Source organism: Drosophila ficusphila, unplaced genomic scaffold (genome assembly GCF_018152265.1).
Source record: "Drosophila ficusphila isolate 14025-0441.05 unplaced genomic scaffold, ASM1815226v1 contig_198, whole genome shotgun sequence".
NCBI classification, from domain to species: Eukaryota; Metazoa; Arthropoda; class Insecta; order Diptera; family Drosophilidae; genus Drosophila; species Drosophila ficusphila.
Window position 1 is genome coordinate 4,138,993 of NW_025064092.1, and position 20,426 is coordinate 4,159,418.

The 20,426-nt window shown below is 50.7% G+C and overlaps 5 protein-coding genes across 5 annotated transcripts; 3 read left to right on the forward strand and 2 right to left on the reverse strand.

Moving 5' to 3' along the window:
- Nucleotides 1-101: 101 nt before the first annotated feature.
- Nucleotides 102-1,459, forward strand: LOC108095536 (DNA replication complex GINS protein PSF3). Its single transcript, XM_017196663.1, has 3 exons — nucleotides 102-321; nucleotides 380-774; nucleotides 889-1,459. Exons 1-3 carry the CDS (start codon nucleotides 117-119, stop codon nucleotides 1,027-1,029), a joined length of 741 nt encoding a protein of 246 aa, XP_017052152.1. The 5' UTR covers nucleotides 102-116; the 3' UTR covers nucleotides 1,030-1,459.
- A 794-nt stretch (nucleotides 1,460-2,253) lies between these two features.
- On the reverse strand, nucleotides 2,254-19,939 carry LOC108095534 (ceramide synthase). Its single transcript, XM_017196661.1, has 4 exons — nucleotides 19,304-19,939; nucleotides 3,508-3,991; nucleotides 3,111-3,440; nucleotides 2,254-2,729 (listed from the first exon to the last, which is right to left on the reverse strand). Exons 1-4 carry the CDS (start codon nucleotides 19,648-19,650, stop codon nucleotides 2,631-2,633), a joined length of 1,260 nt encoding a protein of 419 aa, XP_017052150.1. The 5' UTR covers nucleotides 19,651-19,939; the 3' UTR covers nucleotides 2,254-2,630.
- LOC108095532 lies at nucleotides 4,006-9,232 on the forward strand. The gene is given in 2 exon segments (XM_043207362.1): nucleotides 4,006-8,250; nucleotides 8,253-9,232. Coding segments are annotated over 2 exon segments (4,695 nt in total). The 5' UTR covers nucleotides 4,006-4,439; the 3' UTR covers nucleotides 9,137-9,232.
- Nucleotides 9,542-10,841, reverse strand: LOC108095535. Its single transcript, XM_017196662.2, has one exon. The coding sequence runs from the start codon at nucleotides 10,727-10,729 to the stop codon at nucleotides 9,641-9,643; it is 1,089 nt and encodes a 362-aa protein (XP_017052151.1). The 5' UTR covers nucleotides 10,730-10,841; the 3' UTR covers nucleotides 9,542-9,640.
- Nucleotides 11,444-15,394, forward strand: LOC108095533 (serine/arginine repetitive matrix protein 1). Its single transcript, XM_017196660.2, is given in 3 exon segments — nucleotides 11,444-14,315; nucleotides 14,317-14,602; nucleotides 14,605-15,394. Coding segments are annotated over 3 exon segments (3,174 nt in total). The 5' UTR covers nucleotides 11,444-12,014; the 3' UTR covers nucleotides 15,192-15,394.
- Nucleotides 19,940-20,426: the final 487 nt, after the last annotated feature.

Sequence of the window (20,426 nt, forward strand, 5' to 3'; positions counted from 1 at the left end):
ACTAACAAATTCTTTACCAAATAACTTTTAATGTATTTATAATAAAATATAAGATAATAAAAGTTCTTTTTCCGCTTCCTTTTTTTAATGATGAAATTGGTCATCAGCTTGCTAATATGGTATTTTTGCCGCCCTTATTCACGTTCGCTGATTATGCAGCCCTGGCACCCGCGAAAATAAACACAATTTCATTGTTTTGTTTACATCCGATAGAAAGCCCCTCCGGAATGAACTATTTCCCGAACTACTACTCCATCGAGGACATATTCGTGACCCAAGAGAAGGTCGAGTGCCGGGTGAACACAAAGTTGCAGCGGATGGGTGAGTGATTCTTCTGCAGTAATGGAATCAAACAAAATAAGCGACGATTGCCTTGCAGGATTCCTCGACGCCGGTGCCGATTCGGATGATCTCGAACCTGGTCGGACGGTGAATTTGCCGTTGTGGTACATCAAGGAGCTGAAGGTGAATAACGCCTACTTCACCGTCTCCGTTCCGGAGATCTATCGCAACGTGCACAAGGCCGTCTGTGAGGCGGAAACCACCCACATCGAGCTGGGGCGTCTGCACCCGTACTTCTACGAGTTCGGCCGCTACCTGACACCCTACGACCGCCAGCACGTCATCGGTCGCATCATCTTCGAGACACTGCGCCAGCGGGTGCGCCACCTGCTCGATATCTCCAAAAGCGACGGGCAGACGGCCAAGTCGGAGCAGCGGCTGGACAACATCGAGGCCAAGCTGCACGAGGCTGGTGTCCGTACCAACAGCCAGGTGATTATAGTTCCCAAATTCTACTTAGGGTTTCTTTGTTTGTGCTGACTAAATTTGGGTTGCAGTGGCTTATACTGAAAGTAGAAGTAATCTGAGAAAATTGTTCTTTTTCAGTACATCGAATGGCTGCAGATGACGGGCAACAAGATCCGGACCTCGGAGCTGGTGGAGGAGCATCAGAAAAAGCGGCGCCGGGCGGATCGCAGCGATGATGAGAGCGAGGTCCTGCCCAACAGCAAGCGGGCCACCCTGTAATCCAACCCATCACAGTAAACCAGTTCAGGCTGCTGTCGTGGAACTGTAGCAACTTTATTTCGTCCATGCTTTTGGTGGCCATGGGTCGGCCTCACCTCTCAAAAATACACATCATCATCATCATCTACGCACTCGGCTACGTCCATTTGTACAGTTCAAAATACATGGGCTTCGCATACATCTACACATAACTAAGCATCCGATCTAGGGCCGGTCTTAAACTACTCTGCTTGGAGCTGCCGGTTCGCTCTTTCCTGGACTTGGCAATAAGCCAAAACAACCGCGCGTTCCTATACGACATTGCGCCACAAATATTACATGTAAATAGTTAACTACATATATAATTATATTCTTGTAAGCTCAATTAAAATTTGATTTTGTGCTAGTTTCACATACACTTCGCAAATAAACATTCACCAATGCCAGCGTACATCTGCAAGTAGTTTGCCAAAAGCAAACAATTTTTGACTTCATTCCTTTTCAGGGACCGTAATGCGAATAAGTTTTGCAAGTCTGGATTGTGGTTTTGTATCTTGGAAGAATTTTCAATGGTAATTTATACTTTTTAGATTGTATTAACCAAACAATTACATTTAAAGAACAATTGTTGTGATTTAATAGAAGCAAATATCATTTCAAAATGCTTACTGGCAAAAATGCGATTGGGTCTCTGGAAGGTTATTACATTGTTTCAAAATGATTTTTGGCAGGGGAATGCGCAGGCTTGAAAATCAACGCATTTAGTAAGATTCAACCGAAATACATTTACAAAAACTTCGAACATGTTTTTCCTATTCCTTTGCTGGAAGAACATAACTCAGATTCAGGTTTTAATTTATTTTGTTTGGTAATAGGTAAAATTAGGCTTTAAACCTGGCTTTGGTTACCTGGTAAACAATATATGTTTTACGGTCCCTGGATATCTGTATATGTATCTTTCTTCATCACTATACAATCTGTGACATTCGCTTTTCTTAACAACTTCAACTGTAGTAGGTTCTTTTTTATACATATCCAGTGGTTTGTGCACATCGAACAATCCTAGTTGTGCATCTGGACAATCTCCTTTGCTTCTCAGTTATCTCTTCTGCATTCGCTACACATATATATGCATATATTTCTAACAGGTTATTTTTATAAACATAAGCTTGCTCCCCGAGAATGTTCGGGGCGATTAACAACATCGATTTCGTGGCTACAGCAAGAATTGAATGCAATGTTGGATTCGTTTATGGTTAGGGGCTTGCTTCAAAAAATAAGCAACGTACATAGTTTATTCGCTTCATCTGCATCTGCATCTGCATTTGGTTTTAGTTTTGTTCTTAGTTCTTCATTAGTAGATCATGTCTTTTTATAACTAAAGTTCTGTCCCCTGTTCTGTCCTGTTCGCTTCGTGATCCTTTAATCGATTCAGGTTTTGCGCTATCTGTATGTGGTTCCGTCCGTCCTTGTGTCTGTTAGTTAGCTGGGTAAGGGGTCCTTGTTGTATAATTAATCGTTAAAAATGTATAAACAATAGCAAGATCTCCGCAAAATGGAAGCGGCTGGAACTCTGCCTCAAAATAAATACATGGATACAAACAAACAGGTTACAATTTGCACTAGTTTTTGCCGTTTATAAGGGCGGTGGGGGTGGTCGTGGCCGCTGATGTGCCTGGAAGGGCGGCGTTGGGCGGTCGTCGCTTCTGCGGCAGGAAGACCTGAAAAAGAAAGGGACACATGACTGTTAGAGAGAGCGAGCTATATAGATTATTATATTATATTGCTTTACAAATTCAGCCAATGTTTTACGTAAGTAAATTATCAAAGATGCAAACAGACTAACCAGAAAATTAAGTTTTACACAAAAGGTGTAATAAAATAAATCCAATTTTATGTTGTAATGTAGGTAAATGTTTCCCATTGTCAAATAGTCAACTTCCAATCTTTACCAGAAGAACAACAAGTCAGACCATTAAACAGTGAATAAAAGATCAACAAATCTTCAAATAAAATAAACATATTTGATCTGCAATCATCGATTGAATTGATCTACTTTTTTGTTTTCGATAATCTCCTACTAATAAGGAATGGCGGCTCACCTTGAGGGCCCCCAAGACCATCAGATAGAACCAGTAGAGCTGCGGCAAGAACAGAATGGCGATGCTGACGAGGCAGCCGCGCGGCAACCCGCACATGGCCGCCCACATGGAGGCGGCCTCGATGGCCAGGCTGTAGCGCCACATCACGTACGGCCACATGCAGACGCGGCACACGAAGAAGGTGGCCAGCATGAGCAGTCCGTTGGCGATGTACACGCGCGAGTTCTTCAGCCGCATGGTGCTTAAGATGCTGCGCAGCGAGACGAACGGCGTGGAGAACTCCATCATGAACATGTAGCTGTAGATGCAGTGGCCGCCGCCGCGAATGTACTGAAAGGAGTACAGGATATACAGGATTAAAGCAACCAAAAGAGCATCGAATCCAACTGCCACTCACCGTCACCACCAGCAGGCCAAAGGTTCCGATGAAGACGTGGTGTATCATCATTACCGGATGCGTGACGACGTACTTGAGGAAGTCCCAACGTCCGTCCTTGGGAATCTGGACGCAGGCGCCGTCGTAATCGCAGATCTCATGAGGAGTTCCCGGTGTGCTGCCGTTGTTATTGCCACTGGAGGATTGGCCATTCGCCTTGCCGTTTCCGTTGGCATTGGCATTGGAGTTCGCGTTGCCATGACCATTGACCACTGCGGATGACCCCTGACCCTTGGTGATGCGCAGCAGGTGCAGCTTGTCGGCGATCTTCTGGGTGTGCACCTTGTACATCGACCAGATGTCGTACATGAAGTAGGCCGTTCCGAACCAGCCGTAGGCCTCCATCAGGAAGTGCGAGGCGTAGACGAAGGACTTGGTGCACGTCGCCTTGCAGACGATGAGTCCCACGAGGAAGGAGAACGACGCCTGGATGGCCGATACGATTCTGCAAGGAAGCCATGGGATTTCAAATTAAATGGATGCCAGTAAAATCAAGGAAAACCTATACATAAATGTAATAAACACTTTGAATTTCGAATACTTCTTAACACATTTCAATTTTATTTATCGTTCAGCATTTCTTACTTACTTACTTTACTATTTAAAAAGGTATTTTCGAAAACAACCAAGGAAAGTCTATAAAAAGGTCTGGATAGATCAGTTCTTAAACGTCTTCTACTAATTTCTTAAAGACAATCGACTCAAAATTTCAAATTTTCGACAGAACTCATATATTCACTGGAAATTACTCAAAATTTTTGGTAATACACATTTTGGTAAGCAAGAGGTCACCGGCTCCAAATAGTTCTCCCGCCCGCAAGGAAACCCCGAACCCAAAACCACTGCGTCCCTGAATCTTGGATTAGCCGTGATCCAACCGGAATCCACCGGAAATGGAGCCATGTGATCCTGGGCCGGAGCGGGCCATGCGGAGGTATCTAACCCAGCTGCTGGAGACGGGCAGCAACCCAACAACCACCACGACCACCACCGAATCCACGGGCACGGGCTGCCTGGACCGCTTCCTCGTGAGAGGAATGGCCAGCTTCCCGCCTTCCCCGCCAGCCTGCTCCTCCTCCACGCTGGAGGGGAAGGCCTCCCGCTGCTCCCTCTTCGAGCAGCTCCTGTGCGGCGGCAGCCGGAAGTCGGAGCGCCTGCTGGTCCCCGACCTGGCCACCGAGTGGTTCCGCAAGCAGAAGGTCTTCCTGGACAAGCTCAGTCCCGAGGAGCTGGCCGCCCTGAGCGACGGACTGGCGGGCAGGAGGAGGAGTGATGCCTCCTGCCCGGAACGCCGGCACCACGCCCACAAAGCGCAGGAGCAGAGCCAACGGAAGGAGCTGGCGGAGAAGACGAACCGCGTGGCCAAGTGTCTGCCCACCACGGAGCCCCGTTCCACCAATCCCTTCCTGATCGGCGGCCAGCGAGCGGAGGAGGTGCGCAGCCGGAGGAGTGGCGGCCGGCGACCGACTGGCTCCTCCTGCGGCGATCTCCTCCAGGGCGACGGCCAGCCGATGGCCAGGGAATGCCTGGCGGCCCGCCGGACGGAGCCGCTGCTGCCGCGTCTGCGACGCAAGTTCGATTTGCGGCGGGCGCCACAGCGACGGCTCGATCCGGCGCACTTCCGCCGCATCTCGCCGGAGTTCTACCGCATCCTGGCCAGCTACGAGGCGACCATGAGCGAGCACTGCCCGCTCTACGGCATCTCGATGCACCACTGGGGCGACACCGCAACCTGTTGTCCCTGCGGCGAGCGGCACTCCGCCTTCAAGCGGCGCTGCCTGGGCGAAGATCTGACGGCCACCGTGGAGATGCCTCCGGGTTATCCGCCCACCGAATCGCGACCGATGGAGCAGCCCGCCAAGAAGCAGCCATCGCAGCGGAGACCAACGAGGCAAGCGAAGAAGGAGCCGCCGGAGAAGGAGCTGGGAGGAAGGGGCAGCAAAAGCGAGTTCTCCGCCAGGGAGGATGGGGCCTCCTCCGGTGACGAGCGGAGCCAGGAGCGGAGACGTGGCAAACAGAAGGATAATCGGCCAAGGAGTGAGGAGCAGTTCGCGGACGCTCTGGCGAAGGAGAGCCAGCTGACCGTCCAGTCGAAGAATCCGCCCGAGAAGCGCAGGAAGTTCGGCAGCTGCCTTCGCCAGCAACCGCCGACCTACAGGAGGGCCTTCAACCCAATGAGCTTTGCTGTGCCGCCTGGTCAGGGGGGAACCTATTCATCTGGTAACCCACATGGTAACTTAGCTGGTAGCTCATCTGGTAACTCATATGATAACTCAACTGGTAACTCAACTGGTAACTCAGCTGCTCAGAAATCATCTGAGCACCGATCGAAGGGAGTCCTCGGCGGACTAACTGGGATCTGCAAGCGGTGCATTGAACCGGGACGCCACTTGCTGTACAACATGAACGGCAACTACAAGCAGAACCGGGAGCGGTACGGCCAGAAGCAGCAGAGCAATCGGCGGGAGCAGGAGCCACCTGGAGCGGTCTGCAGGTGTCTCGAAGAGACGGAGGAGGAGGAGAGGGACACCAGCACCACAACCCTGACACCAGCCAAGTCTTCCGAAGTGAACCAGAATCAGGCGGGGAGCGATCAGAGCCTGCCCTTTCGCACGCCAGCCAGTGAACGCACTTTGGTGGACGGCAATCAGGGAAGGGAAACGAGTTACCAGGAAGGTGACCCCAATTGCGAGTGCAGCCAAAGCCAAGCTTGGGAGAGCTCAGACACACAGCCGAAGAAAAGCGATTCGTATTGCCAGTGCGAACATCCGCAGGAGACCTTCCAACTGCCACCGGTTCGCAGGTGCACTTGCTCGAAGGAGGAGCGGGAGCAAGGGGTTGCCCAGGTCGAGTTGGCTGCTCAGGAGCAAAGGGTGACCCAGAACGAGCTGGCTCCCCAAGAGCAAAGGGTGACCCAGAACGAGCAGGGTCCCCAGGAGCAAAGGGTGACCCAGAACGGGCAGCCTCCTCAGGAGCAAAGGGTGACCCAGAACAAGCAGCCTCCTCGAAGGAAGTCCGCCAACGAGACGGAGTACACAAAGTGCGGTCAGCTTGTGAGGGCCTGCTACCTCGCCAACGATTACCACCAACTGATGCGACGTGTGGCCAGGAGAAGACCCAAAGCGATTAGGTCCAGGGCATCTAGTGCTATAAGCTCCCCCCAAAGGAAGGAGCGAAGATCGGAGGCTTCAGCAGTGCGTCGAGCATCTCCAATGGCCCAACCCCATCCGAACTTCCATCCAAGGGTTAAACCCAAACCGAAACCGAAACCAAAGGTCGCAAGAGCTCCGTTGCCGGAGGAAGGTCTTCCAAAGCGTTTATGCACCGCTCAACCACCCACGGATGTTCCCAAGCTGCGATGCCGGCGGAAGGTCCAGAAACAGATGGCAGATGGTGAGTCCAGCAGGGAGACCTCGAGGGAAACCTCCAGTCTCAGCTTGGACACTTGCCAGGCGAAAAGCAGCCAGCAACAGGAAATCATAAGATCCAGGCCGCAACAGAATCGGAGTTCTGCGCCCAAAGGATCCTCAAGGGGCTCATCGCCACGAAGGGAGGAAAGAGCTAGTCTTCCGATGAAGCGGAGACCCGATGCCAATCCAGTCAAGAACCGCCATCAGCGGAGAGCCTCCTCCTGCAGTTCATCTGGAAGGTCGCGACGAGAGCGCTCCTCAAGCGGCCAATGGGAGGAATCCAATGCAGCAAGTCCGCGTCGCCAGTCCGAGACGAGCTCCAAGGTCTCAGGTGCTTCCTGCTGGCCACCGGAAGGGCAGCAGCAAGGTCAGGGGTTCCAGTCCGCCCACTTGTATCCCCTGAACTCCGGTGCAGCCTCTTCCAACCAGTATTCGGATAAGTGGGAGCAGGAGGATGCCCAAACTGAGTGCGGCTGCTCCTGCACGAGAAAGCCAACGATCGAATGGAGCACCTCGCACGGCATTAGTGGTGTGGTGGTGGATCCATCGCGGAGCTCGGGGTTTCCCCGCACTGCACCCTCGCACTTGGAGACGGGTCGTCGCTACTACACGGACACCCAGCCGGGCGGTCAGGAGTCGAGATCCGGGTGCAGCTGTCGCTCGCTGCGCTCCTCGAACTCGATCCGGGCACTCAGCTCCAACACGGACAGTGTCCGCTGTCCCTGTGCGCCGGCTCCATCGGTGGCCAGTGTGCAGGCGCCGCGGCAGGAGCAGCAGCACACTGCCAGTGGAGAGGAGCCGTGCTTCTTCTGCAACCACAGCAGTCCTCATCAATTGCGGCGATCCGAGGAGCAGCCGTATCTGCAGTCCAGTCCGCCACCGAAGTGCGCCTGCCAAGGCAGCAAGCGGCCAGCGTATTTCAGTGGAGCACTGAAGTGGGAGCCACAACAGCACCACCACGCCAGGACTCTTCTGAGAACCCAGCGTTCGCCGCCTCCCAGGCACCAGCAGGTGGGTCACTATCCCCAGTACCCGGCGGTGAATCAGCAGGTGCAACAACCCGGCGAGTGGAATCCGGACTACCCCTATCATCATCCGGAAGTGGCCAACCAGCGATGGCGAGAGGAGGCTGAGAACGCGCAGTACTTCAGGGAGAACAACTATCCAATAGGCGGCGATCACCTGAGGAACAACCCCTATTGTGTTGGACAAGGCAACTACCTCGCCAGGCCAGGAAGAGATCGAGCTGGAGCCGTAACAGCCGCTGCCCAGGGACTTCGGGGATTGGTGAAGGCTTTGGGGGAGCTCGATACAAACGAAGCCACGATTCGCATCTGCAGCCAAATTATTACCGGGAAGGTAATGATACCTCCGCGAATCAAAGCTGCTATTATGAGGAAGCGGGAGTAGGAAAAGGCGGGCAGCCTCCATTGAAAGCTACGTGGTTACCGAGGCACCAACTCTCAATGGAGGCAGCATCCCAAGGGGTACCAAACCACTCGGTGTCCTCCTATTACAACAGCTACTCGAGAGCAAATAGCATGTATGGGTATAGTGAAGGAAACTACTCTTTGGAAGATGAACGATCCACAAGGAGTGACGTAAGACGAACCACGGAACGGGAACCACAACGGTGGTACGGAATGGATTCTCAAGAAGGTTCCTACCGATTGGCAGGAAAAAGACCATTCAGGGAAAGGGAAGGAGGAGGATCCGCGAACGTTCTTTTCCTTGGTTCCGACACGAATTACCACAACGAGATCGCAAGTAGGAGAAACACTCCTGTTTCGAAAAGAGGACGAAATGTGGCAGGAGCATCACCGCTTTTCGAAGAACCTCCGAGTTCGCCAACCCAAACGCCATTGGCTATTTTCCTGGACAGGTTGAGAGCCAAGCACGCCCTCTCCGAAAACGTGGTTAAAACGATGCAGCAGCCCAGAAAGGTGGTCACCATGGAGCACTTTCCGCGAACCAAGCGAATGGAAAGCCACGACTGCTGCTCCTTCAGTGACGACGATGCGGATGCAGATGATTGCCTCGACTGGCGGGACAGACGATTGAGCAGTGGCTCCGAGGAGGCCATTGTCCTCCCGACCACCTACACAGGTCTCCTCGAGGAGCAGGTCCTCGACGAGTACCTGCCCAGGCCTCGCTTCAAGCGGAGGACTCAGGAGTTCTAGCTTAAGTCACTTTGTTATCCCCTTTCATTTGCGAAGACAACAAACTACAGTAAATGTATCATTGGTTTGTTCAATTAAATGGTGTTGTCTCTCCAAGAAGTGGTTTCTCCAGTTTTGCATTTCGAAATGGACTAGCTACCCTATAAATTTATTAATCAAGTATCTCTAGTATATAGGTACCAGATATCAAAATAAACCTATTCAATATGACTTGCTCTTCTGTGATATATAGGTTAAGCTAAGGAACTAAAACCAATCACTACCCAACTTCTCAGTAACTATTACAATAACAAACTAGGAATTCGATGTATGGTACACAAGATATCCTATAGATCTTAATCCTATATAAACCTATTTAACCTAGGGAAATCATTACCCTGAAACTCCCCAAAGAAAGTCACAAACTACTCGCACTAAATAGAATTTAGATGGCTCTGTTTTTGAACGATATGGAAGACAGGGATTGTGGGGACTCGAAATGGGCGGATGGATGGACTGCGGGTGCTACTGGCTGCTCCGGGGGTTCTTCACGCGGTCGCCGCCCTGCATCCGCACTCCGAGGCTGGGCGCCGCCTCCGGCTTGCCCCTCTTCGGCGATCCTTGGGAGTTGCGCGATCCCCGACTGGATCCCTTCTCCGAGGCAGTGGCGCTGCTCCGCTGGACCACGTCCACGCCCTTCTTGTTGTTGTCGGAGCGACGGAGCGAGCTGCCGGTGCTGCGGATGATCGGGGTGCTGCCCTCCGCCCGGTTGCTCGGCTCCTCCACGACCTCTGGCGTGCGGCGCGTGCAGTAGATCTGCTGGGTGATCGTCCGGCGCTGCGGCTTCTTCTGCGCATCCGCGTCCTTGCCCTTCGGCTTGGCCTTCTGCCGGCGGCGCTCCGGCGCCACCGCCTTCTTGTCCATGGCGGCCACCTTGTGGTACAGGCTGCACAGCTCCTGGCACCGGCGGGCACTGTGGAAGCGCTTGACCCGACCATCCTGCTCCAGGATGCCGCACACCAGCTCGTCCAGCTGCACCTCCTGCAGGGCGATCAGCAGGCCGTCGAGGTCCACGGGACAGGCGGCGCGTGCGTTCAGCCGGCGGAGCATCACCAGCAGCTGGCTGCGCTGCTCCGGCACGAGCACCGGTCCGAGGAAGATCAGGCGCAACAGCTTGTAGGCGTTGCTCCGGTCCAGCGGATCGATCGGCTGGCCGCAGCGATCGTACAGGCTGTCGTAGATCTTCAGGTCGTGGAGCTCCGAGTACGGCGCCTTCACGTTCTCCATCACCGACCACTCCCGATCTCGGGGGAATCGCGGCAGCGGCTGGCTCTCGTGGAAGGCCAGCTGGAAGAGGGTGGTCAGCACCTGGAACTTGGACACGCGGAACAGGCAACTCAGAGCCTCCAGAATGTGCTTGTTGCGCGGACAGGTGCAGCGGCAGCCCTTCTCGCCGTGCTTCTGGCTGCACAGCTTGCACTTGGAGGCCGGACAGCACTGGTGGCCATTCGCCGGACGCAGTGGCTCCAGTGGCGGGCGACAGGCCGTCGGCCGTGGGCAGCAGCACATCGGAGGCCAGCAGGCCGGAGGACCACACTTCGGGGCGCAGCACATCTCCCACACAGTCTCCTCCTCCCGACTTTCCCTTCTAAAAAACTAACAATCTCGAAAGTCTGGGTTTGGCCTTCGCCCCGATTTCCCAACTGAAGGGAAAGCCATGGCTAACTAAACTGCACAAATAAGGTAACTACTTATTTTTGTATTGGTATGCATATCCAAGGAATCTTAAATTAATATTTGTACACTTATCAATTAATATTTGTAATTAACATTTGTACACCTATCAATTAATATTTGAAATTAATATTTGTTCACCTACCAATTAATATTTGTAATTTATATTTGTAGACCTATCAATAAATATTATATTGGGAATTAATATTTGTATACATATCAATTAATATTTGTAATTATTATTTTTACACCATTCAATTAATATTTGTAATTAGTATTTGTACACCAATCAATTAATATTTTTAATTGCACCTTTCAATTAATATTTGGAATTAATATTTGTACACCTATCAAATAATATTTGGAATTTATATTTGGAATTAATATTTGTATACATATCAATTAAAATTTGTAATTATTATTTTTACACCTTTCAATTAATATTTGGAATTAATATTTGTACACCTATTAATTAATATTTGTAATTAATATTTGTATTTCTATATTTCCTATCATTGGAAACTATACATAACTCTTAAGTGTCCATTCAAAAACACTTCAAAATTCGATTGGTTTAGAAGAAACTTTAGTGGCAGTCCAAAAGTTAAATTTAGAATGTGAGTTTTCTTTAAAATCTATACTCGAAATGCTTCGAAATGGAAAACGACAGAAAATGTATCAATTTAGTAATCCGTCCAAAAGTTATTTATAAGATGTTGACACTATTTCAAACTTTCAAAGGGCATTCTACCTTGTGTTTCTTATCTTTTGGAATCAAATGGAATTAATGCTTAAATTTGAGGGTTCTTTGATGCCAAAAATGTTTACCATTAAAATGAACATAATCAACTAACATTGATATTAAACTGGAGAGAAATAAGGTTTCCGTCATCGAATTGTTTTACGATATAAGCCTCGTTTGCCAAATCAACAATGACTTATTTATGGCTTTGATAACCCAATCCATTTCAAACTCCAGTAGGTTTCGCACAGTCTGTCATTGCTATTAACTTGGTATATCAATCACTATGTTAAATTATCGGAAAAAAAACCAATCAAAATCGTTTTTAACCATTGAGAAAAACCCGAACAGTACAAATTTGAAAGCAACTAAAATTCCCATTCGACCATAAGCCCGACATTCAAAATTTCTGTCGTAATTGCAATGTCCCTGGAGATGTCAACGTTTTTAGGAGGAGCTCGTCGCAATCCGCCGGATCGCACGAAGGGATTAAGGCCAAAGCCCGCAGCTGGGGAGGATCGGAGCTCTGGAGAGGTGGGAGGATCGGGAGCAGCAACTGCAGCTGCTGCATCTACTGCAGCTGCAACCAGACGCATTCGCAGGCCACCGGAAAGTGGTTCAAGTGCGGCAAGTACTTCCGCAGGAGCAACGCAGACACCAAGAACTGCGAATGCCAGTGGAGCAGTGCCCAAGAGGGGAGCCACTGGTGGTGGTGGTTGGGGTCCAACCAGGGTGTTCCAATCCACGGCCACATCCACTCTGCGTAGATCTCAAGCGACGCCTGCTCCTTCGAAGCTGCCCGTTCCCATTCGCCGGTTGAACGAAGTCAAGTGGATCATGATGCCGTCGCAGAGCTTCGTGCAGTGCAGCGAGTCCTCCTCCGAGGAGAGTATTCCCGAGCAGGCGGCGGATCCTCAGAAGCAGCGGGATAAACAGGATTCAACTGCGGAGAGCAGCAGCAGCAGCAAAAGAAGCAGCAGCAGCAGCGATCGCCTGTCAAAGTTGCAGGGAGTGGTGGCCAGACCAAAGGCTCCTCCGCGATCCTCGCGGATGTTCTGTGTGCCCAGCCAGCGGATCATGCGAGTGGAGGAGCTGAAGCAGGCCCAGCTGCTCCAGATGCATCCGCGCAAGGCGAAGAGACAGTCCTCCCACCGACCAGCCAGCGGATCGCCCACTCTGCTGTCCGTGAAGAGGTCGCCCAGTCGCTTCTTCAGTCTGGTTCCCTGTCCACTGGTTCCCGCTTCCCACTTGCCACTCGCCGCGGATCTGAACGCCAAAGCTGAGACCCCGGAATCCCCGCCAGAAGTGACCGCCTCGGGACTCATTTCCTGCGCTCCCAGTCCGGCTGGAGGCAGTCCCAATCCCAGCCAGAGTCGCTGCGGCAACCCGAGCGTGACCCTCAGCTGGGGGACCAGCTACTGCAGCCTGAAGAGCCTGCCGAAGGAGCCCAGTTCGGTTACTTCGAGGGATTCCTATCCCAGCAGCAGCAACAGCAGCTTGAGCACGAGTGGCAGCGAGTGCAGGAGTGCCGATCGCACCTCCACCTCGGAGCGGGTGCGTCGAGCCATCCGGAGGAGCAGGGGTGGCTCCAGCAGCAAGGCCATCAAGCTCACCTCCACGGTGATCAAGATCATGCCCGCCACTCATCCGTCGAAGGAGCAGAGGAAGCCCAAGGAGAAGGAGAAGGAGAAGGAGGAGGCGAAGCGAGGACAGGAGGAAACGAGACTGGCCATGAATGCACCCATGGTGCAATCGATTGCTCCACCCAAGTTCGCACCGAAGGTTAAGGTTTCCAGTCCGATCAGTCAGTCGGTCAACCATGCGGTCAACCAGCTGACGGCCCAGCTCAAGGAGGCGGCCATGGTCCGCTCCAAGGAGGAAGCCGAACCGAAGCCACCGAAGAAGGATCCAAATGCGTACCAGGCCTGGACAGCGAAGGCTCCCCTGCGGAAACCCTCCATCTATCTCATCATGGAGCAGCAGAAGGATCAGTCGGCGGCCTCGGCGACCAAGCAGGCCAAGGATGCGTGGGTCATTCAGCCGATGGAGCAACCCACAGAGCCTCCTGCCAGTCGGCCAAAGGATCCCGCAGTCCAACAGCAGACCAATCCCTACATGAACGAATCCAAGGAGGGGCACAACCTAAGCCGATACGTAAGGACACCTGGAACCAGCCAAGGCATCAACTCCCCACGGAATCCGCTGATGGACAAGTACATTCCGTCGCAGAGGATTCCATCCCGAGGTTCGTTGAAACCCCAATATGGAGGCTCCTCGAACAATCCGTACATGAGTGCTCCAGCCACGATTCAGCCGCTCCAGCGATTGCCGCTTCCCGCCAAGAAGACTCTCCCAGTTTCCCTGAACAGGATCACCAAGCCATCCAGTCCGCCTGCCAGACCACCGGTTCTGCCTCCCTCGACTCCGCGGGAAAGCCAGCAATCGGAATCCCCAATCGGCGGGAAGATCGTGAGGAAGGCGCAGCACAAGGTGCCGCGCACCATGGAGGACGGCATCGACATGAGCTACCAGTACTTCGTCTCCATTCCGCTGAAGCGCGGCAGGAAGCCGCAGGTGGTGCGGTACCTCTACCGCCCGATGGTGCGCCAACTGAATGCACCACCTTCCTCTCCCAGTCGCCGGTCCGCGAGGCGAGCCAAGAAGCGAGCAGCGGCAGCTGGCGGAGATGGTCAACACCAGACAGCCGGAGGGGGAGGTGGATCCGCATGCGGAACAGGTGGATCCGGATCTGCAAGCTCTGGGCGGAGTGCCGCTGCCACTGGAGGATCCATCCCGGCCAGAACCCCTGAACGGGGATCCGGATGCCCTGCTCAATGCTCCGTACGAGATGCCGCCCCTCAAGCTGGACGCCCGCTACAAGCCGATGATGGACGAGCTGGCCCAGATGCCGTTTCCCGAGGAGCGATCCCTTCGCCATCGTCGTCGTGGCCGCTCCAATCGCCGAGCACGCGCCGCCGGAGGAGCCGAGCCGGAGGCTCCCTCGATCAGCTCGTGGCCACTGGAGGCGGCGACGCCGTCCGGCGGAATGAGCTCCGCTCTTCGGGGAGGCTATCCGCCATCTGGTCGTCGGGTGGCCGGCTGCCGACGCTGGTCGACTATCTGCCGCAGGCCAAGCGCCTGAGAACGGCCACCGGAGCTCCGATATCGTACCATGCTCCCGTCCAGATCCGTCACCTCAAGGAGCTCGACGACGACAACGACCAGGACTTTGTGCTGCCCGGCGAACCGATGATCGAGGCCGTCAGGTACGAGGATATCGAACCGGAGGAGCCAAAGGAACCCAAGGAGGAGCAACTGGAGCCACTGGAGCAACTGGAGCAGAAGGATGGGAAAGATAACCCACTGCTGCAGAGGAGCAGCACTGATCCCCTAGAGAAGCGCAGGAAGAAGGCCTCTGCCGTCGGGAAGTCGGTGAGCTTCCATCCCGGCGACGTGGAAGTGATTGCCAATCCGCCCAAGAGCAGCAGTTCCATCAGCCTGACCTCGAGCAGCAGCGGCGGAAAGACCAAGGCCAAAGGACGACCCGCCAAGCGGAAGAGCAAGTCCAAGTCCAAGGGAAGGGCCAAGAACCGCAGATGAAAGGAGATGCATGGAGCCAGGAATAAGATGGATAGGGTGAAGGATGGAGTGCGGGAATCTCTGGCATTTATATAGCACCACTAGGATTACTGGGACCATTTCATTTTTGGCAACTTTTTTTAAAATTATTGTACAAATAATTCGTAGCAATCGCAGGGGAAATTCCTTTGCCGAATAAAGTTTTCGTGAGAATAAGTATTTAATAATATTGTTTAACAGTCCAAAGCTTTTACCTATGTTGGTGTTAATGATTTATCAGGTATTTAATTGCAAATAGTGTAAAACTTGGAATTAATCCCTAATTGGAGCTTAAAAGTATAAAATTCTTGTTAATTAATACAAGAATTAAACCAATTAATTATAGTATTCATCTTTGTTAAGATCAAAGGAAGTATCAAAAATGATAGTCAAATTGTATAAAAGTTGTTCTTAAAAAAAACATAGAAGTGGAACGAAAACCTTTTCAAATTCTAGGAAACGCTATCATAATACTGCAAATAATATAAATATATTTATATTATATTATATATAAATATTATAGATAATATAATAAATTATTTTCCGGTAAATTGGTCTTAAAATATTAAACAATATTCCACTATAACCACTAGCACTCTCATAACGAAAAACTTGTAGGTGTTCGACTTAATTTCATGGTGAGCTGTAATTTGTAGACTTCGTGGCTTAACGCGATGACTTCACCTGGCGCACCTGCGAAAAGGTCAAGGTTCGTGGTGGAGAGTCCTGGCGAGGCGATTGGTCAACGTCAGGATGTTGGTCATTAGCGCAGGACCTGCGACCGAGACCCTCAAGGAAGTGGAACAGCCAGAAATAGACTCGAATTAGCCGAAGTGCCTCGCAAATTGCTCCAATAATAACAAGCAATTACCGTCGAAGCTTTTTTACAACTTCATTTCTCCCATTATTATATTCGTTGATTTGAAAATTGTATATAATTTCATTTAATGAGCTCGCTGATTGCTTTTCAGTTTGCAGTTACACATGGTTTTTTCGAGTCTAAACACCTTCGATATATTATAAATGCTATCTATTTGCAAGTTCATTTCTATTGACAGTTACACATGCTAATGCCGCTGGCATGGTTTATGACCCATATGCCTACGCAATCAATTAGTCATCAGTGATTCCGGCTGGTGCAAAGTGATCACTTGACCCCGCTGCACCCGGCACCCCAACCCCAACCCCAAAGAGAGATTCGCACTCGATCGAGCCAAACCAAAGCAAACCAAAACCAAACCCAACCCAACACATTGGAGGCGGAGCAAAGTGGCCCAGCGGACGGGGCATTAGTTCCAATTAGAAGCGCCGCCGGTTCCACCTAATGAATGGCCCCAAAGGTGTCACCACACACAAAACCATTTACGATGTGGGCATGGAGTGTACATACAGCCCAGTATTTATTGGGTTGGGCTGCCTGCCCGACGCAGCAATCGAATCGAGTGTGATTTAGATATCGGTTACTGGGTCGTCGCAATCCAAACCAAGCCAAGCCAAGCCATACACACACAGAAAGGGAACCTCAACTAGGTCCAATTAAGATTAGAGGCGAAAGTCAAGGGCCCGAGGGAGAAGACCGAAAGACTGAAGGGAAGGTCTCTCAATGGTCCCTCAATTGTTCCACTGAGCTTTCGGTTCCCTTGAGCTCTCTCTAAACTGCTAAACTGCTCTTATCAGCTGTGGATGCACTCGCTCACCCAAATCGATTCGGTTGCCCGATAGGAGCAGACACAGCAGACAGACAGACAGACCCGGATGGACAGGAGGCGGCAGATAGGCGGGGCCAATCGCGAACACCCTCTGGCCGATAGCTGATTACCTTATCGCCGTCGTGTGGAAGTGGAGTGCGTCGCTTGGACTTACAACGATCGCCAGCCAGGAAATTGGGTTGTAGGCTGCCTGGATTGAGTTCCTAACTGGTTTTGGTTTGCCCAGAAAGTGGTTATCAGTTGGCAAAATCAAAAAGACTTCGGTTATTATCATAAGCAAGCTTCGATCTAAAGCGTTTTTAGAACTTATTTTTGGCAATTCAATAATCTTTAGGAAATCACGAACTGAGTTTCTGATTTACAATTTTAGAATCCCAAGGAAAAGCTAGAAAAACACGTACCTTCCGCATTCGAACGAAAGTATTTACATTCCTAAATTTAGGTGTACTTTAGTTGGCAAATAACAAACAAAAAACGGGTGGCAATTGTACATTAGTTTAAGCTACGTCTAAAATCCCTAGAAGCCAATTGTTTTTGTGGTTGCAAAATGCTTTAGAAACAACCGAAAATCCATCATACCCTTTTCCAAAAAGGGAAAAAGAAGGAAAGGAAGGCATGTGATGTGCGCTTATCCAAGTTTATTGCAGTGATAAAATAGATTGAGCCAATTCCCGTCCGGAGATCGGGTTGTGTAACACCTGTACGAGCACATATAGCACTTGGGCACACATCGGAATAATATATGGCCGGCACTCTCTGTTTCACCATGCCATGTGCGATGTGCTCGTACATATGTAATCGCAGGGAAAGTGAGGAGAAACGAGGAGTGAGGCGGGGTATGGAACTCAATTTAAGCGCGCTAAACAATTCTACACACAGTTTAATTAACACTTTGGGCTTGGGGGGAATCGTGGGGAAAGGGGCGGCTGTAGTTGGGCAATTACTAATCAAAAGCGGCTTGCACATTGAATCACCCTAAATGCTGGGAAATCAGAAGTATCTAAGCTATCCGAATCCGTTTACGATCTATAAATCATACAGCAATGTGGTATAATATATTATTGTGCAAATTGGCGGACAATGGTGTTTACTTGGGGAAGCGTGTCACCTCAGGATCTTAATGGCCAAAACTATTTAGATGGGATGGGTGGGCATTACACCCTCTTACACACTTTGGCGTTGACAAAGTCCGGTTAAATGCGATTTCAGTCAGCTGAGAATCGCTTTCCGCGCGCGTTTATTTCAACTCGAAAGCGACTCGCCTTGAGCCAAACCCGTTCTATCCCGTCGCCCCAGCGTCCCGTGAACCTCCCTCCCGCTTCCCTCCTCGTTCCACGCCCGCCAAGAGACCTTGACCCGCATGCCGCCATGCGATGGCAATGGCGATGATTTGAATCAGCTAAGGAACGCAACTGCCACCGCCGAGTTTCGGGGACGCCGGCCAACGTCCATTTGGGATACCATGGTATACTATATACTATACTACGTCCCTGTTTCCAACTGTTCGTGTTTCTGTATACGGACAACGATGGAAAGGGTGCTCAATGGGTGAATGGGTGCTTATGGCTAGGGCACTCCTAATTCGCCACTTGATGCATAATAGATAAGGCACTGACAAAATCAAAGCACCTCAAATTAATACCCCCATGCGGGTCCCACTCAAAATGTAAACTTATTCTGGAAGCTCAGAAGGAAATTGTTTCTCTCTATAAAATGTACCCGAATGTATTACTTTTCAAGCTTAATTCGACTGCATAAATAATCAGGTGGTGAGAAATCATTTCGCCAGAGGCAAATAATTCTAAACTTGAGTACTACGTAATCGATGACAGCAGCAAATAGCTGTTATAGGTTCACTACATCTCCACATCTTGCCAAATTCGTTCCCCAATTCGGATAGGGTAAAGTATATTCGTCATGGATCAGAAATGAGGTGCTAGCTCATTGGTTTCGTTTCAAAAACAAACTTAAGGAACGCTTAAGTTGAATAGTTGACCTACTAATTACCATATATTCAAATGGATCCCCTTGGCAGGGCGAACAATAGCGAACAATTCTAAGCCCAAGTAACTATGTAATACCACTGAGATACATAAACATAATACCAAACTATTCCAGTTCAACTTTGGAGCAATTGTTAACCTAGTACAAACACTTGTTTCAACACAATTATATAAGTAAATGGCTAATTGAATGAATCGTTTTGCGGGGAAGGGCAGAACCGAATCGGTTTTGGGAGTGGGGGCTGCGTAACGCCACCCAGATTGCCAGATTGCCAGAGTGCCACCCCATCAACTGCATAACGCAAGTGCAGTGGGTGCGTGTGTGTGGGCGGCAGACTGCGGGTAAAATCAATAGGCATCCTGCCGAATGCATCCTACTCACTTGTTGGTGATCTCCAGGACGTCGGACATCATCAGGCGGTACTTGCGGCGGAATCGCTGACCGTGGCTAGTCTCCAGCAGGTACTTGTTGCAGAAGTCGGTCAGCGAGACGAAGTAGATGAATCCCAGCGAGGTGAGCACCAGCCCCCGCTGCAGCGAGATGCGGTCGCTGCTGTTCGGGATCTGCCACAGGCTGCCGCAGGCCAGGCCCATCGAACCGATGGAGAAGGCCAGCGAGAAGTAGCAACCGCGTCGCGGTGCCTTTTCCATTGCCTTTGCTGTATGATCCTTGGGCTCAAGGTTTTGGGGCTCCTCCTGGCGCACTCCGTTGCCCCGGCGCTGCTGCATCCTGGCGCTGGCTTCCCCTCCTGTTCTCCGTTCCTATATCACTCGACGGTATTGAAATGCACGGCTGATGCTGGAGAAGGAGGAGGCGGCGGCGCAACCTGTTGCGGCAACTGGCTACCGGATTCTGAATCGGAGTCGAAAGCGTATCGGATCCGGACTCCTCGCGCTGCTACTCCCGTAACTGCGGGCGGACTTCTTTCTTTTGGCGGCTGCTCACTGGCTGCAGTGCGTCGGGCGCTGGGACATGGCGGCTGGACAAACGGAACGGAGGAGCGATATAGAGGTGGCGAAATGCCGATGCCAAGACGATGGACCGTGTTTTGAAAATCGAAGACATCGATGTTTGCGGCAATCGCTGGCGCTGCCACCTCTAGAATCCAGCTGAACAGCTTAGCAAGTACACCCTCCTAGCTAGTCGAGACAACCACTACCCTAGCAAATACATGCTCCTAAACTAACGAGTGCAGCGTACTTACCTAGCGAAGACACTCCCTAGTAAGGATATACACCAGAGTTAGCTGCGATAGGTTTTATAAAACATCGAATTTAGGGAGCGGGGTTTTTAAAATTTGGAAAACACACAATGTGTTCTGTATTAACAAATAATTACTTTTTGTCTATAATATAAAACACCTATTTGTATAATTTTTTAGATTTTAAATGCACAACTGAAATGCTCAAAAATATCGATCCAACAATTTGAAATGTCAAATCATATTGAGCTGAGTTAGTTGTCATATATTTTGTTCACTTTGTCACTTCAGTGTCTCAAACAA

Bases quoted from the DNA above. Each gene is read 5' to 3' on its own strand.
- LOC108095536 (XM_017196663.1), top strand. From the start codon at position 117: ATGGTATTTTTGCCGCCCTTATTCACGTTCGCTGATTATGCAGCCCTG. The intron at 322-379 runs GTGAGTGATTCT...ATTGCCTTGCAG, and splicing joins CACAAAGTTGCAGCGGATGG to GATTCCTCGACGCCGGTGCC. The intron at 775-888 runs GTGATTATAGTT...GTTCTTTTTCAG, and splicing joins GTGTCCGTACCAACAGCCAG to TACATCGAATGGCTGCAGAT.
- LOC108095534 (XM_017196661.1), bottom strand. From the start codon at position 19,650: ATGCAGCAGCGCCGGGGCAACGGAGTGCGCCAGGAGGAGCCCCAAAAC. The intron at 3,992-19,303 runs GTGAGTAGGATG...GCTTCCTTGCAG, and splicing joins GTCCTGGAGATCACCAACAA to AATCGTATCGGCCATCCAGG. The intron at 2,730-3,110 runs GTGAGCCGCCAT...TTTCTTTTTCAG, and splicing joins TGGTCTTGGGGGCCCTCAAG to GTCTTCCTGCCGCAGAAGCG.
- LOC108095535 (XM_017196662.2), bottom strand. From the start codon at position 10,729: ATGTGCTGCGCCCCGAAGTGTGGTCCTCCGGCCTGCTGGCCTCCGATG.